The sequence below is a fragment of the Chionomys nivalis genome, chromosome 11 (assembly GCF_950005125.1).
Source record: "Chionomys nivalis chromosome 11, mChiNiv1.1, whole genome shotgun sequence".
In the NCBI taxonomy this organism is placed as follows: Eukaryota; Metazoa; Chordata; class Mammalia; order Rodentia; family Cricetidae; genus Chionomys; species Chionomys nivalis.
In genome coordinates, this window is record NC_080096.1 from 78,698,451 (window position 1) to 78,716,427 (window position 17,977).

At 40.9% G+C, this 17,977-nt stretch overlaps 1 protein-coding gene and 1 non-coding gene across 6 annotated transcripts in view; one reads left to right on the forward strand and one right to left on the reverse strand.

Moving 5' to 3' along the window:
- The window catches only part of Astn2 (astrotactin 2), a 987,955-nt gene that overhangs the window by 623,370 nt on the left and 346,608 nt on the right, over positions 1-17,977 (forward strand). For all 5 annotated transcript variants that reach the window (XM_057784267.1, XM_057784266.1, XM_057784268.1 and 2 more), the window contains 2 exons: positions 973-1,139; positions 16,976-17,164. In XM_057784267.1, the coding sequence (XP_057640250.1) occupies positions 973-1,139; positions 16,976-17,164 (356 nt within the window). The remainder of the gene's footprint in view (positions 1-972; positions 1,140-16,975; positions 17,165-17,977) is intronic.
- LOC130884527 (U11 spliceosomal RNA) lies at positions 3,928-4,050 on the reverse strand. The gene has a single exon (XR_009058053.1). It is a non-coding gene; the product is annotated as a U11 spliceosomal RNA (small nuclear RNA).

Consider the following 17,977-nt stretch of genomic DNA (forward strand, 5'->3'; position numbering starts at 1 on the left):
AAAGCAACAAGACACATAGAAAAATATATTACATCTCAGGTCCTAGAAGGTGGGAACCTCTGGGGTTTGCTTAGGGACTGAGAGTTCTATACAAGGATGTGTACAAGGCTGACGGAGGACTTGCGGTCTGTAGAGGTCTATCATTGTCTATGATTAGTTCTAGGAAAATCCAAGCATTTGCAGACTCACTTATTCACAGATGCTGAGGCATAGGAGGTGATGTTTAGGAAAACCATTTCAGTGGCCACAAACAAGACAGTGTAGAGAAGCCAGACTGGTTAGGAGTCTCTCACACTGTTGTGAGCATACAAGTTGCTCACTTAGGGCTCCAGGGACAAGGGTACAAAAGAGATGAAGCTAACATAGAAAGGTACTACACATCTTTGAGTATTAATTATGGGACAGAATCTGAAATGAGGTATACCTTCATACTTATGCTTCATATTAAAGATTCACATCTAATCTGCAGTTACACTGTGCCCCTTTTATAGACAACAACACTGAAACTCAGAGAGGGTAGTACCTCGCCTAAGGTCACACAGCAAGAGCAACTGGAATTTAAAATCACATTACTGCTTTGTTTGTTTGTTTGTTTGTTTGTTTAATATACCTAGAAGCCTTTTTAGGTGACTATCATAACAAGAGACCTGGTTTAGGCAATAATTATAAGTGGTCCTGGCACTGTTGACATTAGTGAGATTTAGAGAATGTTTCTATGAAATCTGTGTCCTCAGCATCTTGACAACATTATGCTCCTTCAGTCTCACAATTCAGTGAAGAATTGTGAAGAAGATAATCGTGAAAGCCCTATTTCCTGCCAGGTAAGGTTAGAGAGTAAATAATGTAATCCCAGGCAATACTGTTCTCAATGGGTCAAATAAGAAGAGTCTGGTCCCCATCTGTGTGTGAGGTGAAAGATGGAATCTGTTACCTCCTGAACCATAACCACCCTGTTGTCGTCTCCCTAAACAGTGTCCTGAAGAACTGAAACCCATGAAGGACGGCTCAGGATGCTATGATCACTCCAAGGGCATTGATTGCTCTGATGGCTTTAACGGAGGGTGTGAGCAACTTTGCCTGCAGCAGACACTGCCTTTACCCTATGATGCCACCTCCAGCACCATCTTCATGTTCTGCGGGTAAGTCTCCAACTCCACGGTCCAGGAACTCCTTTATTGCTGGAGGGGATCTGTGAGCAAAAGCTCAGGAAATGCTGCCTGAGCAGGCTAGGGCTGACCTGCAGGGGCATGGCCTTTTCCTTCTTTTGATTCATACCCTGTTGGGTGTGTAAAGAAAATGAATGGGTGAGAAAGCTAACGATGAACGAGGAGCACATACACTCATGTGCACTAAGGCACAGATGTTGTCCCATTCCAGTCTGTGTCCCTGACCTTTCTCTTGACTTTCTTGCAGTCCTGTCAACGTACATAGAGACAGAGTCAGGGATGTTGAAGGTGTATATATAAGTATACACATTGGCTCTGCCAGGTTGCAAACTATGGGACTCAGCAGTTTGGGGTTTTACTGTTTGGCCTGTCCTGGCCCTATGTCCATCAGGTGGGACAACTACTGGGGAGTGGCACAAGTTAAACAAATCACAGAGGAAGAGCTTCTAGACAGCTTCTGGCTCCTGGAAAGTTCAAGCCCAGGAGCTTTTGCTACTACTTCTGTTTTTTCATTTTTCCTTTGTTATTGTTTGGAGAAGGTTTGGCATTGAACCCAGGACTTGCTCTGCCACTGAACTACATCCCCAACCGAGCAAAATGAGTTTAGAACTCAACGTAAGAATTGAAGAGGAGAAAAAAAGAAGAAAAAGAATGAAGAGAAAACATTCAGGTTCCCTTTCCCATGGCCTTTGTTCTCTCTCTAGGCTGCAGTGTACCTACCTGGGAAAGATGCTATTCTTACACCCAGGGGGGACGATGTTTCTTCCGAGGGGCCGTGTAGAAGGCACTTGAGCTGCAACCCTGCCTAGAGTGGTGCCTGCTCCTCGGTAACCTCTCAAGAAAATAGCAGCAGTGTTGTTTTTCTTCTCTGATTTGTGTTCCCTCTCTGATTTGCTCACCTTGGCCTTGGTGTCACCCAAAGAGTACTGTGATTCCTGTAAGAAGTACACCAGATTCTCATTACCAAGCAAAGCAGTACATGAGACTCAGCAACCTTTACGGTCCTGTGCCTCACAGACAGAAGGTGGGAGCAGACAGGGCTTTAATCCCAGTTTACCAGAAAATTAATTTAGCTTTCATGGTTCTAGGACAGAGATACATACTTATTTCAGGGTCCCCTTTCCTGCTCTGCTCGAACTCGGGGCTGCCGGTGCCTTCAAGCAGGTGTTGAAGCAGCTCGTTGGAGGCCGTAGATATGCATTGATAAAATAAATAAGAAATAAATTAGCGTACGCAGACCTGAATTTATGGCAGTCTCTCCTCAGCTTAAGTGACTGCCAGGCAGTGTTGAGTAAATTATGCATGGATTCAGAACTGCGGGCTTGCATACGGAATCAGCTGTGTTCTTATCATTGTTATTTTCCTCTCAATGCACTTTGTGGGAGGGTGTTCTGCAGAAAATAACAACAGTCACAGCGGCAGCCAGGGGAGTAATGGATTTTGACTTCAGAAACCAGCACTGCCTTCTACCCAGTGTGCACTGCGGGGTGCCTTGGATTCAATAGACAGATTCCCAGGACCACCTCTGTCCTTTAGGCGGTAGCCTCCCAGGACTCCCATGCTTCCTCGTCTGTAATGCTGATGATTCCTGTCTCAGTAGAAAGATGGTTGTGGGAAGTACGAAGCTGTGCTTGTCTTACTGTCCTGCTAAGCAGCACATTCGATGTCGTAGCATTGGTAATGTAGCTTGTGGCCTCCTTGCTAGGTGGCCTTTGGTGGATGAGACCTCATTCTTCTCCTCTGTAACATAGGCATAGCAGTCTCTCTGTGTGGGGTTGCATAGGGGATGATGCGTTGTCTACACCGCTCAAAGAGCCTGAGCTACGTGCTGAGTGGGGCACTGTAACTACACCACATGGCCTGATGACCTCTGCGCGCCCCTTCCTGATGACGGGGTACCCTCTGCTTCGCTATGCTGGACTTAGTAACCTTTCATGCCATGAAATTTCTGTGAAAGTGTTAAACAAGATTGGATTAGAGCGTGGGCAAGCTGTTAGAGCCCCTTCACTGTTGGTAAACAGGACAAAAGGAAACGGAATGCAGGCTTTCTAAAACCAACTGTAGTTTCCACAGCTTTGGGAATTGTCTATTAAAGATGCAAATGAGAAGCTACCCACACTTGTTAGAAGCACTATAAACAATGAAGGCTATTAGCAGGTGCTTGTGAGAGACTTGGCTGGGAGAGATGCTGTTGAAGTAAGCAGGGTAAACAGAACAGACCCTCCCTTGCTCAACTCCGCGTAAAGCTCTATGACCTTTCTAAGGCTGAAAGAGTCTGCTTGCAGCTGGGTTGGTACCAGCAGCACTGCTTAGGTGTCTGAGTGACTGCTCGGTTACTGTTCCTGCTGGCTCTTCAAAAAGGGGCAGTTATGATTTCTCCTTTAGTGATTAGAAAGCCATGCACAGAGTGGGGCTCAGTGGTCGGCCCCAGGTCACGTAGCTGGTGATTGGTAGGCATAGGGATTCCAACCTAGGCTGTGTGGGTCCAGTCTCAGGCAAGACAGATCTGCTATCAGTTGCCAGCCCTAAATATAACCAGTCATATGATCTTGGAGAAGTGACTCAATGTCTTTGAGCCTCTGCTCTTTAGTGTAGGACCAGAAGTGACTTTACACAATTGTGGAGAATTAAGTAAAATTACGCAAGAAGGGAGACTGGCCCATGGGATGAAGAATTCAGCAAGCTGTCTAATTATTAGTTCAATAGGTAGAAAGCTGTAGCATTTAAGTAGTCACTGACTGGATTTTTGTTTGTTTGTTTTGGGGACCTACGATCATCAGCTGTCCAGGTACCAAAAATTAGGCTTTTGAAATCTCTTGAAGTCGATTCTCCATGCAGAGCAAACAAGTCCCCTACGTGTGCCACCATGACAGAAGCCCTTTTCCAATGACTGGATTTTATATCGTGCTTCCTGCTCTGCATCCAGAACAGCGTCAGCACACAGTGGGCACTCAACTTGCAATTATTTTAAAGTTCTTGGTGTAAGTCAACGTAAGGCATTGCTCGTCTGACCTTTTCATTTAACATTTCCCATACGTCCCTCTCCTATGCTGTACCTACTGTGCCAGCCTCTACAGTTCTGATGCTGTTCTCTCTGCAACCCCACTTCTCCCTGCACCTGGATCATCACATTTGTACCCCTGGTCCTTTAGCCTGGACATCTCTTTGTCACCTTATAGTCTTTTTTTGGTTTGTTCGCTTGTTTGTTTGTTGAGAGAGGCAGGGTTTCTCTGTGGAACTCACTCTGTAGATAAGGCTGGCCTCGAACTCAGAGATCCACCTACCTCTGTCTCCTGAGTGCTGGGATTAAGGACATGCACCACCACCACCTACTCTCTATTTTTAAGGCAAACAACATCTTCTTCAGCAAGTTCTCCTAAACATCATAGAATTCATGAATGAGATATTACTGGGTAATAATATCAAAGCTTTCAAATAAAGACTACTTAAATTATGGCTCAGTTTTCTGAGAGATCGTCAGAAACAATCTACCTCAAGAATCAGCAGCACCACTTTTGGATATATACCTAAAGAAAGCTCATTTATACCACAGGACATGTGCTAAACTATGTTCATAGCAGCATTATTTGTAATGGCCGGAAACTGGAAACAACCTAGATGCCCATTGACTGAAGAATGAATAAAGAAAATGTGGAACATTTACACAGTGGAGTACTACTCAGTGATAAAAAATACTAACATCTTGAAATTTGCAGGCAAATGGATGGATCTAGAAAAAAAACATATTGAGTGAGGAAACCCAGACCAAGAAAGACAAATATAATATGTACTCACTACATGTAGCTTTTAGACATAAAACAAAGAAAAACCAGCCTACAGTTCACAACCCCAGAGAACCTAGACAGCAGAGAACACTAGGAGAGACATACATGGATCTAAATAGGAAGGAGAAAAAGACAAGATCTCCTGAGTAAATTGGGAGCATGGGGTCACAGGAGAGGGTAAAAGGGAAGGGGGAGGAAAAGAGGGGAATGGAGAAAAATTAAAAACAATGAAAAAGAAAAATTATTACTCAGTATTTACCAAGTGGGATCAAAGAACATATAGATCTTTTCTCCTTGTCATTCTTGTGTTTTGTGTCTAATATATTATATGCGTGCATATAATTGTGGGGACTGCATACAGAATGAAGTATTCAATAAAATATATAGTTAATAATATAAACTTTTTTCATTTCTACCCGTTCTCTCGTAAAGGAGAGGAATACTTTCATTTGCCTGTAATTCGGGGAGGGGGTTGAGGTAGGATCTCATGGAGCTCAAGCTGGCTTTGGGCTTACTATGTAGCCAGAGAAAACCTTAAACTCCAGCTCTTCCTTCTTTCCACCTCCCAAGCTTTGGATTACTGGCATGCACTACCATACGCACCATTTGCGGCAAACCTAATTTTACTCATAATACCTGTACATAACTTACAGACCGGATCGCTGGTTAACTGCCCAGATTGCCATTCTCTTGCCAGAACAGCACATCCTGTCACAGTTTCCTATCTAGGGACCCCTCCTGTATTCCTGACTTACGTGTTTTCCTTGTACCATAACACTACGGAGCCTTTGCGAAAAGGAGCTATTTCTTAGTCACTGTTCTATTGCTGTGAAGAGACACCGTGGCCAAGGCAACTCTTAGAAAAGAAAGTGTTTAACTGGGAACTCCTGTACAATGTCAGAAGTTTGGTTCAGTATCAACATGGCAGGGAACATGGCAGCAGCCTGGCTTGGTGCTGGAGAAGTGGCTGAGAGCTGCATCCTGATCCATAAGCAGAGAGAGAGACTGAGACTGGCTGGCTTGGGCATTTTGAAACCTTAAAGTCTATCCCCACAAGCCACACCTACACCATCAAGGGCACACTGGCTAGAGAAAGGTTCCACCTCCTAATCCTTCTCAAGCAGTATGGCCACATGGGAGTCACTCTCATTCCAACCCCTGCTGTATCTGCGCTACTCTTTTCTACGGCTTGACTCAAGGGCTTCCTTGTGTCCTCTCTGTGTCTGGGATTTCATTAGATGCTAACAGTGTAGTGAAGCACTGATCACAAGTTCTTGCCCACAAAGAACAAGTAGAATACTGAGTGCAGGTTGCTGAGTCCTCGCTTGGTCTTGATAGATGGGAACAGAGCAGAGGCCAGATAACCACTGTGGCTAGCAGAAGCTTTGGGGTAGGTCCAATGACTTCAATTGGACTCTATTCTGAAACATTTAGATTGAATCTTATACATGGGGAAACACTGTCTTCTGTGAAGACCCCAGCAAGTTGCCTAGCAACTGCATTTATGTGCTATGTTTATGTGGGTGTGTTTACAATGTCTACACACACATTTCCAAGAGAACTTAATTTTATCCACATAAATCTGATGCATTTTTTGTAAATTGCTAATATAAAGATAGAGTTAAGCAGGAGTATGTCTAAGGAATGAAAGGGGAGGAGAGAAAATAGCGTTGGGAGTCTAACAGCAGAAAATCACTCAACAGAACGAATTTAGCTTTGTGTTCCTTGGCAATGGAAGTAAACAGTTAAAAAATACATGAAAACAATACAGTCAATTACATAGTTATCTTTTCCTGAGACAAAGATTCTGTTGTTTGTTTTATAATCTGTTTTGGGGGTGTGTAATTTCTGTGTGTTATTAACTGAGACATTTACCCACTTGTTCCCTTGTAAATAATGGTGAGAGTTTCTTCAACAGCTTTGGAGCTTCCATATTACTCAGGGTGGCTAGAAAGAAAATCAAGGCTCACAGCCACATAAACTACTTTTTAGTGGAAAATTTAGGACTTAGAACTATCCCAAGTATTTCTCAACTCCAACTTTAATGAAAATGTATTTATGGTATGGCAAGATAGCTCAGCAGTTAAGAGCACTTGTGGCTCTGCTAGAGGACCCAGGTTTATTTTCCAGCACCTACATAGTATCTTGTGGCCATTTATAACTTCAGTTCCAGGGGATCTGATGTATTTGTCTGACCTCCGTGAACATGAGGCACATATGTTTTTTAAAGTCATACATGCAGACAAAACACTCAGACAGATAAGTTGATCTTCGAAACTGGTTTAAAAGAAAGTGTATTTACACACCTGGGCTCTGAAACACGCCATCCTCAGACATCTTAATTGTCCTTTGGGGTGAATGTTCTGTTGACAAGATTTGGAGAGGGAGAGGAGACAAATGCATGTGAGTACCATCTGCAGCTAACGGGAATTCCTGATTTTAATTCCCCAAACTAATGTCTGCCCTGAATTTAGACGATACTGAGCTAGGGACTGGAGTCACATGATATGATTGTGAACATTAATAAACTCTCCATAGAGTCATCCACTCAAGCCCTTGTTTTGTGACACTTTCTGCCCAATGGGCTAGAACAGAGCTCCTTCCCTTTGCATCTGACCTGAAGGATGTAGACTCTACCTCTAGCCATATTAGACACTCTGCTTAGTGCTTTGAAACACTAAGCAGGAAGCAACTACAGAGAGGAAGGGTTTGTTATGGCTCTACGTTTAAGGGGACAGAATCCATCCTTAGTGAGAAGTTTTGGTGGCAGGAACTGGAGGCAGCTGGTCACATTGGTTCCCTGGATGCAGATAATGTACAGGAAGAGGAGGGAGTGGCACAGGCTATTGAAGGTTCCAGACCCTTCCCAAACAGCACCTCCAGCAAGAGACCAAATGTTTAATACATAAGCTCACAGGGGACATTTCACATTCAACTCACAGCACTGAGTTAAGACTGGATTCCTACATGCTAGAGGGGAACTTCTAGTGTTGGGATGAAATCTAGGGTCTCAGCAAGTTAGACAACTGAGATATATCTGAATATCTGATGCCAAATTAATATCTGATCAAATATTACAGCATTGTGCTGTTCATTAAACATTTTCAAATATTAGCACACTGAGGGAAAGACATAAAGTCTTCCTATGGGTATTTATTAAAGATTTCTGCCTCCTCCCCGCCACCGCCTCCCATTTCCCTCCCCCTCCCCCAATCAAGTCCCCGTCCCTCATCAGCCCAAAGAGAAGTCAGGGTTCCCTGCACTTTGGGAAGTCCAAGGACCTCCCACTTCCTTCTAGGTATAGGAAGGTGAGCATCCAAACAGCCTAGGCTCCCACAAAGCCAGTACGTGCAGTAGGGTCAAAACCCAGTGCCATTGTTCTTGACTTCTTATAGGCTATGGAAAATGCTGGTTCTGAAAAGTGGCCCAAGGTTTACAAAACACGGAACAGCTGAGTGTGAGGCTCATTGAGGAAAGTCTGTCCTTCAGGTTCCTCATGTATCTGTGGGTAGACAATGCTCCGATGAGTTCTACTGCAGAGAAATGTATGTTCATAGTAAAATGCATGCATTACCAAATTAATGCTTTACTAATGATTTTGACAAAGTTGAAGTGTTATTCTTTTCCTTCCCTAGTGTGAAATGCTAGTGTTTCTTATACTTGTAGAGAGGAAAGAATACTATTAAATTAGCCTTGAGTGTCCAGTGGAAGTTGACATCCTTCCCTTGCTCCTTTCTCCCTTTCTCTCAGTACCCTTCCATCTCTCTTCTTTTTTCTCTTTCCCCTGCTCCTCTCCTTTTTCTTTGCTTTCTTTCATCTTTTCCCAAATATACTTGAGTACATCACTTCCAAAATAATTTTTCTCAACAAATTTACCTTTTTCTTTAAGCAAAACCTTAGGACCAAGACTATATGGAAAAAAAAAAAAAAACATTACAGGTCTTCATTTTGGTTAACAATGGACCAGTTCTGAGATTCACAATAAGAGAGGCTCCTGTAATGCTAACTAGTGGGAATGATGCTGTTAGGTGCATGGCTACTGACCCTGCTGAGTGAGGGAAACCGAGCCTGTTCCTATGTTACCATGGTCATCAGATTCTGAGTTCATCCTGTATTGGTCCAGGTCTCTGGTGTGCATTTTCTTCCATTCCATTTAGCCTTAACTTTTTTATTTTCAATCTTTCTGTAAGTATTTTATTCCCTTCCTTATTTTAAGAAATATTTTCTAGTATTTCAATAAATAATTTTATTGGCCCCATAAACCATTGAGAAATGATGTAATAAACAATCCAAAAATCACAAAAACAAAAATAAAAAGTATGTGTTTTGAAAATTTGACTGTCCTCTGTAGGTTTCTGTTTTTTTTTTTCTTTGAAAACCCAAGATGATTAGAGATGGAATTTTGTACTAAGGCGTAAGAACACCGGATTTGGATTGAGATGACAAGTGTCAGGGTCCTCATTTTCCCAGGTAGTCATGTGACCTTGGTCAAAGACGTCAGATATCCCAAGCCTCAAATTTGTACTGGCAATGCGAGAATGAAAGTGCTCACATGTCCATATTACTATGAAGGTTAAATAAGCAAGCAGGCTGTTGACCAGACACAGAGACAGTTTCATGGGGCTCTTTACAAATCCCCATGCGCTCTCCGATGCCTCAGATGTGACAAGCATACTAAAGGAAGTGCAGGCATCGCTTTCAGTTAGAATGCCTACTCTGTGCCCATGCCTATTTTATGTTTTGCATTTGGCATATGCATAAATATATAATTTCATGCGGATCTTGGCTGTTTTCCTGTGAGCCCACGCTCTTTCAAATGTCTGTAAGAAAAGCCTCCGCGACAACAGAATGTTCTGAAGAAGCTGTATAATTATGTGGCATCATACAGAAATAAGATTTAAAAAGCAAACAGCAGCTAAACAGACCTTCCCATAAATCTTTCTGTGTGCTAAGGTGCCCTGAGGGAGAGTCTTGTTCACATTTCACAACTCGCCTGATCATTTGCTTTAGTGAATCTGGTTTTTTGCCCTGTGTCTATAAGGGTTTTGCGGAGATTACCCCAGGCTGTTTTGTTTTCTCTTTCTCTTCTTCCTGTCTTGCTGAACCATAATCCTTTTCCACCCCGAAGCAAAAGATAAGTCCCTGTAATGTGAAGTTTTGATGCTAAAATTGTGCACATAGACTCATATCCACATATAATCAGACAGAGCTTCAGGTCCGACACCCTGTGTCCAACTCCTCACATGTGTTGAATAACCCCTTCTGCTCTCTAATCCTTGTTTTTTCCTTTGGCAGTGGGAGCAGGGCAGTACTCCTCTATGAGAGTGAAGCTCCCACTATTGGGTTTGTAGTGAGTCCCCACAAACCCAGTGACTAAGAACAATGCAAGCTTATTACCCCCACAGCCCCAGCTGTCAGAATTCCTCAAATCTAGGTGCTAGGAGGGATGGTTACACTTTGGAGACTTTAGAGTAATCTTCCTCCTATACTTTCCAGCTGCTGGAAGCTAATACTCCCTTTGTAGCTATCTCCTAAGGACTTATCTTATTTGACTACAGTGTGGCTTATTTGAACTCAGGAACTTTGAGGTTTCAATCTGTAAATACTTAGCTTTACTCCATTGGGTATGTCACCCACGGCACAGAATATGATAGGCAAGTGAATGCAACAGAGACACAGGTCGCTTACTTGATGATAGTAGGGAAGCAAAAAAAGAAAGAAAGGCTAGGATCTCAATATCTCACCCAAGTGGCATAATTTTCTTTCCCACTAGTCCCTACCTCGCAGTGGTTTCACAACCCCCTAATAGAGTCACTGACTGGTTGACCACTGGTTCAATACATCTATCATAGGCTGTAAGTAGCAAGTCAGGTAATCTATATAATGTGCTCTTGTGGTCACAGGACTGAGCTTTCCATATGTAGATTGCATATGTGCAATGCACTTATGTTGCTTATATATTATATATATTAGTTACATATATAACAATATAAATTGTACATATCATCCATTCCTAATGAACAGTGTATAAAAAAGTTCCTAATTTTATATTTTGACAAACGAGAGGAAAGGAACGAAGAGTCAATTGCAGCTTTAGAAAACCTGGATCTAGAGAGGAGCTAGAAGCTAGGATATACACTCCCTAGAAAGCATAACTGGCCTAGTACAGGTGAATGACAATACTCATGACAAGTACAATGGGTGATACACTGTTTGTTGTTATGTGAAAAGTGCCATATTATACTGTCTCTAAGGTATCTCTATTCTCACATCAGCCCCTTGAGGGCTGCAATTATCCTCATTTAATAGACTATGACACTGAACCCAGAAAAGTTAATAGACATGATCAGGTCATATAGATGGCCATAACACAGCCTCCATGTGAACTCGGGAGCAATTAGCTCCAAAATCAGAACTTGATACCTGTGTCTCCCTTAAGTAAAGCACTGTGAAATTTCAATGAACTTTCCAAAGTAGATTATGCATGCTACCTTCTCAGACTGGGATCTTATACTATTATGAATCAACAATGGAAAGGAAACAGATCAATTTGGAAATTTAAGAAAAATAACAAAACAAAAGCATCATGTCTTTGGGGATGTGGTAATGTCTCAGTGGAGGGTCTTAATTTAGATGTCCAAACCTACATATATCCTAGCACAGTATTGCCTGTCTGTATTCCTACTGTACTTACAGTAAAGCAATAAGAGAATCTCAGAAGCTCAAGGGTTAGTTAGCCTGGTATATACAATGGCCAACAATAAGAGACCTTCTCTCAAGCATGACGGAAGGTACAGACCAACACCTGAGGCTGAGGTTGCTCTCTCTGTCTCTCTCTCTCTCTCTGTCTCTCTCTCTCTCTCTGTCTCTCTCTCTCTCTGTGTGTGTGTGTGTGTGTGTGTGTGTGTGTGTGTGTCAGAGGTACAGAAGAGGGGAAAGAATAAAAAACCTATCTTCTAAGTACCACCTGGACATGAAAAGTCAGCCAAACTGAAATGACCCTCCTTAGAATAAAGAGGGTTGCATGTCAGACTTGGCTTGGAGACAAAGCTGCAGTCAGAAACTCTGTGGAATTTGCTAAGGAGTCAGAAAGACTGAAAATAAACAAACAAAGCATCTGACTCAAGAATCAGAAGGAAAAAAAAACTGCAAAATAAAGCAGCAGAAAAGAATAGACACAAAAGAATAAGCAAATGAAATAGAACGAGGAACAGACATAGCAATAGACTGTAGAAAGCTTGTTCAAAGGGCCAGGTATCACAAATAAATACATTAGAAATGAACAAATAGGAACAAAGCACAAAACTGTAGTCACACAAAAGGTAAAAGATTTAATGGAAGTCTTGATAAAATGTATTACATCATTAGAAAACAAAAATTCCAAGTCATGAATATGTAGAAAATTCAAACAGGCAGAAATGAGAGATTTAAATACGTCTAATTTAAACAAAAAGAACAATTTCCCAGCTTTTGCTATAACCCTGACTCTTGATCAAGCATGTGGCCATACACCTAGGCAAAGCTGGTAGACATATTAGAACTAATCAGTTTGATTGGACCAAAGTCAAGCCCCCAAAATTAGTAATAGCTTTTCTGGAACTACAATGACTGATGAGAAAGTGTAGGTGAAAAGTGATCATATTCCTCTTCCTAGCTGGTGGTGCTGTCAGTTTGACAAAAGCTGGAATCATTTGGTAAGAAGGGGCTTTTGCTAAGAGATCGCCTCCATCCGGTTGACCTGGGACCAAGTCTGGGAAGCATTTTCTTGTTTTTTGCTTAATGTAGAAGAGCCTATTCCACTGTAGTGATACCATCCGTAGAGTGTGAGAAAACTTGCTGAGCAAGGCATTGGGAGCAAACCACTAAGCAGCATCATTCCTTCCATGGCATTTGCTTTAGTTCTTGCCTCTAAATTCTTCCCTTGAGTTTATTCCCTGACTTCCCTTGGTGGTCGAGTATGACCAAAGTTGTAAGCTTAAATAAACCCTTTCTTCTCCAAGTTATTTTGATGATAATGTTCTGTCATGGTTATAGAAAACCTAACTGGAACATTCCTGAAATGGAGAATATTAAAATAATAGAAACATTATTTTTTGACATATACATTTCATCTGTACTGTGGCTCTATAAGTTGAGGACTTCATTATATATAAGCAAATGTGGTACAAAGAGGGTAGGAAGTTTGTGTGTGTGTGTCACAGGTAAACAGCTTCTGAGAAGCAGAAGCAGAATTGAAATTTGTTGTCCTGGATCCAAAATATGCAAGCTATATGATTATAATCTTGTAAGTAGAGTGTCTACTATAAAGTCTGTGAATATTTCCATAACAGAAAGAAACCTTATGATAAAAATAATTTGAATGTTCAGTGAAAGTTTTTTTAAAAAAAATACTTGATGAATAGACATGAAAGCTGTTTCTAAATTTGAAGGTTCTAAATCATGGTGATGCTGAAATAGTCAGGAAGAAATAAACCTTCTTGCTGGAACAAATAAACCCTCCACCAAAGCAGAAACATGCATAAACACGGAATCTCTTATCCGGCCACTCACATCTATTGTACAGTACTTATCAGTGTCCTATGGTCTCTAAACCATCGATAGCAAAGGATAGGGATCCAAAATCAGAGGATACTTTGAATGGTTATGTCTGGCAATGACTCTTATCTGCTCCATGCAGATACCACTGTACAGAATACAATGGCATGGCTCCTCTACTCAATTACAAGGAAAGCTTACATATACACGATAGTGCATGCCCAGGAAGAGAACAGAGGGTGCAAGATGCTTTCTCTGACAACAGTGTAAGCAATCCCCAGGACAAAACTGTCCTACCAGGGATTGGAGAGATGAAGCAGTGGTTAAGAGCTGCTCCTGCAAAGGATGCTCCTGCAAAGCACCCTTGTTGAATGGCTCATGACTACCTATTTTAGTAATACAGACACATTAAATAGAAAATAAATTCAACTGTGCATGCCTTCTGTATATTCCTACTTAGTATATAATAAAAAATGACATTTCAAGTCACTTAGTGAATTGATTGAACCTTCTGGTGAGTGTCTAGCCATTTTTAAAGTTGTTGATTTCAAATAACTAATTTTGTAGGGGTAGATTAAAAACTAACACATGATATATATGCTTGTAATTCTCAAAATATAAAAAGAAAGCAAATAATTACTTCACTGCACACAAAATAAATTCCATGTATATGATGTAGTGAAAGATGGGAAAATGTTAAAAATACCTGATTAATATACAAAAAGACAATGTTTTATCCTATCGTTTCCAAAACATTACAAAAATATCTCATTTAACAGGGGTTCTGTGACATCAAGATTAAAACACAAGCCTAGAATAGAAGAAAGTTTGAAAGCATATGGACAATTAAGAGGTTCCATCCAGAAAATACACACTACAAATACAGACCAATGAGGAAGGGGCAGGTACCATACCAGGAAAATGGTCAAAGCATAAAATAGGTACCATCCACAGAAAGAGAAATAGGAAAGGATGCAACATCAGAGGAATGAAAATCCAAAGAGGAATGAGTTATTTTTCCCATCACAGAGTGCCGACAATGAACATGGGTGATAGAGAAAAATCAAGTCCCTCATTCATCAATGATGGGATTGTAAACTGGTAGAGCTTCTACAGATGGCCATTTAATAGATCTATCAAAAATTTAAAATTCATAAACCATTGACCCAGCAATCCCTCTTCTAAGGATCTGCCTTACAGAATACACACATATGTACAGTGATTTATCTACAAAGATCTTCATTCTGGCTGTAGTTGAAATAACAAATAGCTACAAATGGCCAAAGTACCTATCAACAAAAATTAGTTAAAAGCATTATGGAATGTTTGTACTGTGCAGTGCCAAATAACCATTATAGACAGATCCATAAGTCACTGGCTTGAAAAAAAATCTCAAGCAACATTAGGTACAAATGCATTTTAGGAAAATGTGTTGTGAACTTTTATGTATATAATTAACTACGTTTTTGTTTACATATCTATGCATATTGTATGTGATATTCATATAGAAATGCATATTTAAATGAGTTGGGAACATTTTAAGAGGATGTATAACAGATAATAGTGACAACAGTTGTAAAGAAAGTATGGGGTAGGAAAATAAAGTTCCACGTTTTACTTTACACATTTTGATTCTGTTTATACATTTACTGCAAGTATATATTTAATCATAGTTGCACGGCATTTGTGTATATGAATGGGTAAAGAAAGAGATAGAGAAGTATCTTACCCAGTTTATACTAAGTAAACCATTTCTTCATATTGACTGGGGCCCTACTGGGATACTGGATGCGACCTGTGACATTACAAAACATTTGCTATATGCTCGGCACTGTGGTATCCTTGCAGATCAGCTGTGTTCAAACTGTTCTGAGTGGGCTTTACTTGTACCTAACAGATACGGGAAAGATGGCGGGTGGGGAACTGACTTCAAGAATTCTGGACAAGGCCTCCTTCTGGCAGCTTTCTGCTGCACTTTGGAGAGGAAATTGTGACCTCTGGAGAGGTAACCAAGTTTCAACACAGCACACTGAACAACCAGAAGGAAGTCACAAAAGAGTGACAGCTTGTTTTATGCATGAGAATATCCTGACTTTTCACCAGTGTGGTCTTGAGTCAGGTTGGCAATGCCTTCAACTACCTTATAGAAACATAGCTACATTGTCCAGCATCCATCAGATGCAAGTTCCAGCACCATGGCTGCATTTTCCATCCAAACAACTCCACAGAGACTAAATTGTCCTATGAGTTCCTGAGTCATCTTAGAGTCTTTAATCACTGCATGGTTCTTCAAATGTAACATTATAACCAACCTCAAGTGTAACTAGCAAATATAAGATTTGGGGAATACAAAAGATGCCTACAGAAGATGCTTGGCTACTAAACAGACCTGAACTTGAAAGCCAACTTTGCCCCAGCCTAAAATATACTTCATCTTTAAATCCTTCTTTTGCTAATATGCTCAACATGGGGGTTGATATTAATTTTACTCTGCATTAAAATGGATCTATGAATTGTCTAGTGAGTAGGACAGGCTTACTACATAGATACACTCCATGATGATATGGGAGTAATGAACTTGATAGCATCATTGAAGTCTACCTGGGAACCAAAGAACTCAGTGACTTTCTCATGCTCACAGGCCCCAAGCAGTAAACAATACATTTGTCTGAGTCTTTCCAATTATGCAGCTTATTCTCTTGCCTGATGGCTAATTTATGCACAGGTACTCTATGTATATAATTTCAAAAGAATCAAGAAAGCACAGATGCTCAATTATTGATAGTTTCTGTGTGAATTTTCAGGTATGGAGACTTTTGTTTCCCTCCCTTTTCTCTCCTCCACCTCAGTGCCTCATCATGGAAGAAAACGCTTTTCCACTGCATACATCTTTAAATTGGAAATCTTATTTCCACTCTCTGTTCAGATGTCTCTTTGGTCCACGAAGGAGCCCATCCCTGCTTCAAAGACATGCCAAGGGCTCATCTGGCTGTCAGACACTGAGAGATCGGGGGAGACTACTAACAAACTATGTGTACTGTCCATGATCCTGTTGGGTCACCTTTGTTACAAGGGCAATATAAACTTTAATTTTTCCTACAGTATTCAACCTCAGTTGACAGATACATTGGGAATAGATTCTTATTTGAGAAACTAGTTGATAATTCCCTCTGAATTGGTCTGTCAAACTTTTTAAATCTGTGTGTTCATGGAAAACTGCTTTTAAATCTCCTTTATGTGCGGATGTGCATGCCAGTGTCCCCCTCGACTCCTTTAAAATGTCACAAATGGCTTTTCTTGAATTTATCCATTTTCAGGATTAATGTGCTTCTCTCCAGACACCTGTGCCCTAGATAGATTTCAGTCAAAATAGCTGTCTCTGTGCTTAAACTATGACCTGTTTTGGGGCAAAGGAGGCCCTGGTTTTAGGTCACCTTCAGTGGAGGCAGCTAGCACGTAGAATTAACTCTTGACTGTTTTATTATGCAGTTGTGTGGAAGAATACAAGCTGGCTCCGGATGGGAAGTCCTGTCTAATGCTCTCAGATGTCTGCGAGGGACCCAAGTGCCTCAAACCTGACTCCAAATTCAATGACACCCTCTTTGGAGAGATGCTACATGGTTACAACAACAGGACCCAACATGTAAATCAAGGCCAAGTCTTCCAAATGACCTTCAGGTAAGGAAGAGATGCCTGCTTGCACAGTTAGAGTCCCCAGGGCAGTCTGTGCTGGGGGAGGGGAGGATGGAAGGACGGGCAGGATGCAAGGGAGCCTAGTATGTTGCTAATACCCTCCAAGGAAAGTTAGACGTCATCAAAGTATTTCTGCCAGGTACCTTTCCACTGACCTAAAATTTATCCTGTCCTTCTATTTTTCTATGTCTATGCATATATGTTAATTTCAATCTTAAATCATCCTCTTGGTACACCTAATGGATTTTTTAAAAAAATTTAATCTTCCAGTCTATTAGAAGCTAAGTATCCTATAGATGATATTCTGAAATTTCAAAAATAAAGACATTTAGTGAATTAAAAAAATATTTAAAAAAAATCTTATCACCTAGAAACATTCTGCTTTAACATTTTCCCCAATGCTCCTAAAACACCTTTCTCCATCACTAGCCACCTTCTCCTTCTCTATTTGTCTATTAGCACATGGACACACATGTTCCTCAAATCTCAACAGAGCTACTTAGAAATCTTTTCCTACCCTAGTAACAAGATAACTACATTTCTGTGCCAGATATTCAGCAGTACTTGGGTAATTAAAAGAAATATTCAGTCAATGAGAAAGAAAAGAACACTAGCTTTGTTTGATTGGGTTATACAAAGACTCGGTATTTGCTAACGTGAAGGACTTCCTTGAAGAGTTGAGGAATCAAGGTCGTTCAGGAAGGATGAACTGGGATGGAGCTTCTTTAGACTTTCTGAAGAACGTCTGTGAGGGCAGAGTGAGAAGACTCAGTCCATGTGGAAAAGTAAATTTTCTCA